Raw genomic sequence first — 3,072 nt, forward strand, 5'->3', positions numbered from 1 at the left:
CACTCTGTGTCACACAGTGGCCAGAAATACCAGTGCCATCAGGAGGTCCACCAGTGGGGCCGGGACATTATGGGAAGCCCGTGGTTGAATCCCCAGCATCTCCAGTTCAAAGGATCAGGCCGGTGGTAAAGTGAAAGATCCCGGAGAGCTGCTGCCCGTCTGAGTAGACAACACCAGCTCAGACGGACCAAGGGCCTGATTCTGTATGAGGCAGCTTCATGTATCAGGATGCCGCATTCTACAGTGGGCACCATTTTTGCCCTGGGCACAGGACAACTGTCGAAGCTTAAGTAGCCATCTAGCCGCAGTGTGAAAGGACGGCTTGAGACTGAGAAGAAGCGTGCGGGGAAGATTCCTCACCTGTTCCTGCACGGCTGACAACGGCACAGACTTGATTACGGCCAGGTGAGCGCAGTCCTGCCCGTGGCCCAGTGGTGGGCAAGTGCTTTTGGCCTGAGGTCCACGTTTGAGTCTCGGCCTGCTTTTGAGAGCTCGGAACTGCGGCTCTGCCTGTTCCTCCGGTGCCAGGGCACCTTTGTCGCTACAGGCTGATGCTCCTGCAAAGCCCTTCGGCAGGCCGTGGGCCAGAGGTGGCCTTTGAGCCCACCTGAGTCACAGCCGGTCTGCTCAACTTGGGGGGGGGGGCCACAACGACCACTCCGCACTCAGCCTCCCAAGTTGTGCACAACAGCCTGGGGGGGAATGAAAGCCAAGCCAAACCACTCACCCATTCATGCGCAAACACACGCAGCTCTGTCTGAAAGCATTATTCCAGCTCACCTCAAGGGACGGAGCCTTTGAGGAGCAGGGAGGCAGAATGCCTGGTGGAGCTTGTTTATTTCAGGGACAAATACGCCCTCGCCCTTCGCCCACTAGCAACGGAAAGTTTGGTCCACCAGCAAGAGAAGCAAACGGTGTGCCCTCGTCCACCCCCCCATCCCTCGCCCCCTCTAACAGCCGGACATCCGTCCAGGGCCTTCGACAACCCGGCGTCCCACCCCAACAGAGCTCACCACAAACGTGTCGTAGGAGAACTTGTGCCGGTGGAGAAGATGCTGGAGGAAGTTGGCGCTCTTGTAGCTGGGGTCGCCCCAAGGCATGGCGGAGCAGACGGGACAGACCTGGAGCGCCCAGGGAGGGAAAAGGGGACCGGGTCAAAGCAGTCCTACGCCTCGGGGCGGCAAGCAGAAGCTACCCACACTGTTGGCCCGTGCCTCACTGAGGCAGCCGCCTGGGAGAACTAAGAGGGCGAAAACAAAGTCATGCTGCCTATCCACCATTATGAGGAGCAGAGAGCTGGCCACACTGTGCAGAACCCTGTTTGAGGAACGGAAGACAACCACTCGGGTCCCTGAATGTGTCGGATGGCGCCCTCCTACGAGAGGCTGAAACCAACTTCTCCCTGAAATCCACGTTAGCTCAAGCAGTCATCCGACTGCCATTCCGAAGCTGGTCCTGCACCAACGTTGGCAGTGCGTGACACGAAGAGCACGAGGCCTGCCCGACCACACGGCTCTCCCGCACCAAATCCCAAGGCTGCTTTGGGAGACGAGCCTCAACGCGAGAGGAACGCTGCCCGAAACACACATTCACGGCCCAGAGGCAAGCAGGGTGCAAGAACAGAACCGCTCCCCGCCCTCCCGTGCTCTGGAAAGAGACCGGCTGGCCGCCTCTTGCTTTCCTTCTGCTGAAAGAAACCAAGACAGCTCTGCCCTGGCCTGCCAGAGAGGCTGCACGGCGATTACATGAGCTAGAAAGAGGCAGAGCGCTCGATGCCTGGAAGCGCACGTGTGCGGACGACTGACTCCCGGCTCTGTACGGGGAACGGATTCAAACACGCCCTGGCTCGCACAGTGCACTGGCCAGCCTCGTCTCCCCGGGTCCGCGTCAGCTGAGGAGCTGAGCAAGGCGCAGCTAGCTCTTCCTGGCTGGCGGTCTGGGGGTTTCGGCACAATCTCACAGCACCAGCGCTTTGAGGGTGGGCACAGGGACCCCCTCCTTCCTCCTCTGCAAAGGCTCCACCGCAGCCTTCCCTCTGCAGCTCCTGTGGGCTTTCATTCTGTGGCGATGCCACTGGGACCTGGGTGCCACTCACCACTTTGTTGGGGTCGTTGCGGTGGTTTTCCATACAGTGCTTCACCAGCTCCTGCTGGTCCAGATTCCGCGCTCCACAATAAGGGCACACAAACGTGGATCGGTTTGGGATATTGCTGCAAAGGGGGAGGAAGAGAGAGAGAGAGAGAGCGCGCACGCGAGGGGGAAGGACCAGGAAGGGTCACCCAGAAGAAAAGCACACTTGGGCGGCTTGGGGGAAACGTCCTTCCGAAAGCGGCCACCCCGCCCCCACCTCTGAGAGCGTGCGAGCCTTGAAACCGTGGCCTGAATTCTGCTGCTCCAGCTGAGGGAGAGGTTAATACCTGGGAATGGGCTGGGAGGTTGGGACAACTGGAACAAACTTTGGGCAGTTGGCCATCTGTTCCTGAACCTTAGTGCAGGACATGACGTGCGACCTCATTTTTGCTAGTGTCACCTGAAAGACAAGGAGAAGGAGGAGGATTGGACCCGGGAACATTATCTCCAAGCTTTTTAAATGCCCACCCCGTTGTTAAATTTTTTTTTTTTTTGGGAGGGAATAGCAACACACAAAAGCATAAACAAAGATGTACTGACAAAGGGAGAGAGATAAGGGAGATAACTGGTGAGACACACCGGGAGCAAACTCAGCCTCAGCAGCACCGCTGTACCTCACACACTCACTTTGGTCCCTGGGCGTTGCTATTGCGAGCTGCTCTTTCTGCTGTCAAACCTTACCCGCTTGAGAGGTGGATCCCTGAACCCACTAAGAAGAAGAGGAAGGGATTGAATTTATACCCCGCCCTTTTACTCGGAGTCTCAGAGCAGCTTACAAACTCCTCTCCCTTCCCTTCCCCACAACAGACACCCTGTGAGGTGGGTGGGGCTGAGAGAGCTCTGACACAAACTGCTCTTTTTCAAGGACAGCTGTGCCAGAGCTTGTGACTGACCCAAGGTCACATCAGCAGGTGCAAGTGGAGGAGGGGGGGGTCATATCAC

The 3,072-nt window shown here is 57.8% G+C and overlaps 1 protein-coding gene across 1 annotated transcript in view; it reads right to left on the reverse strand.

The window, feature by feature from the left end:
• Nucleotides 1–1,013: 1,013 nt before the first annotated feature.
• The window catches only part of RNF166 (ring finger protein 166), a gene marked incomplete at its 3' end in the record, with an annotated part of 2,671 nt that continues 612 nt past the window's right edge, over nt 1,014–3,072 (reverse strand). The window contains exons 2-4 of the mRNA XM_015417360.1: nt 2,418–2,530; nt 2,096–2,210; nt 1,014–1,121 (exon numbers count right to left, since the gene is read on the reverse strand). Coding sequence (XP_015272846.1) covers nt 1,014–1,121; nt 2,096–2,210; nt 2,418–2,515 — 321 coding nt within the window. The remainder of the gene's footprint in view (nt 1,122–2,095; nt 2,211–2,417; nt 2,531–3,072) is intronic.

Source organism: Gekko japonicus, unplaced genomic scaffold, assembly GCF_001447785.1.
Source record: "Gekko japonicus isolate JY-2015 unplaced genomic scaffold, Gekko_japonicus_V1.1 scaffold2300, whole genome shotgun sequence".
Classification (NCBI taxonomy): domain Eukaryota; kingdom Metazoa; phylum Chordata; class Lepidosauria; order Squamata; family Gekkonidae; genus Gekko; species Gekko japonicus.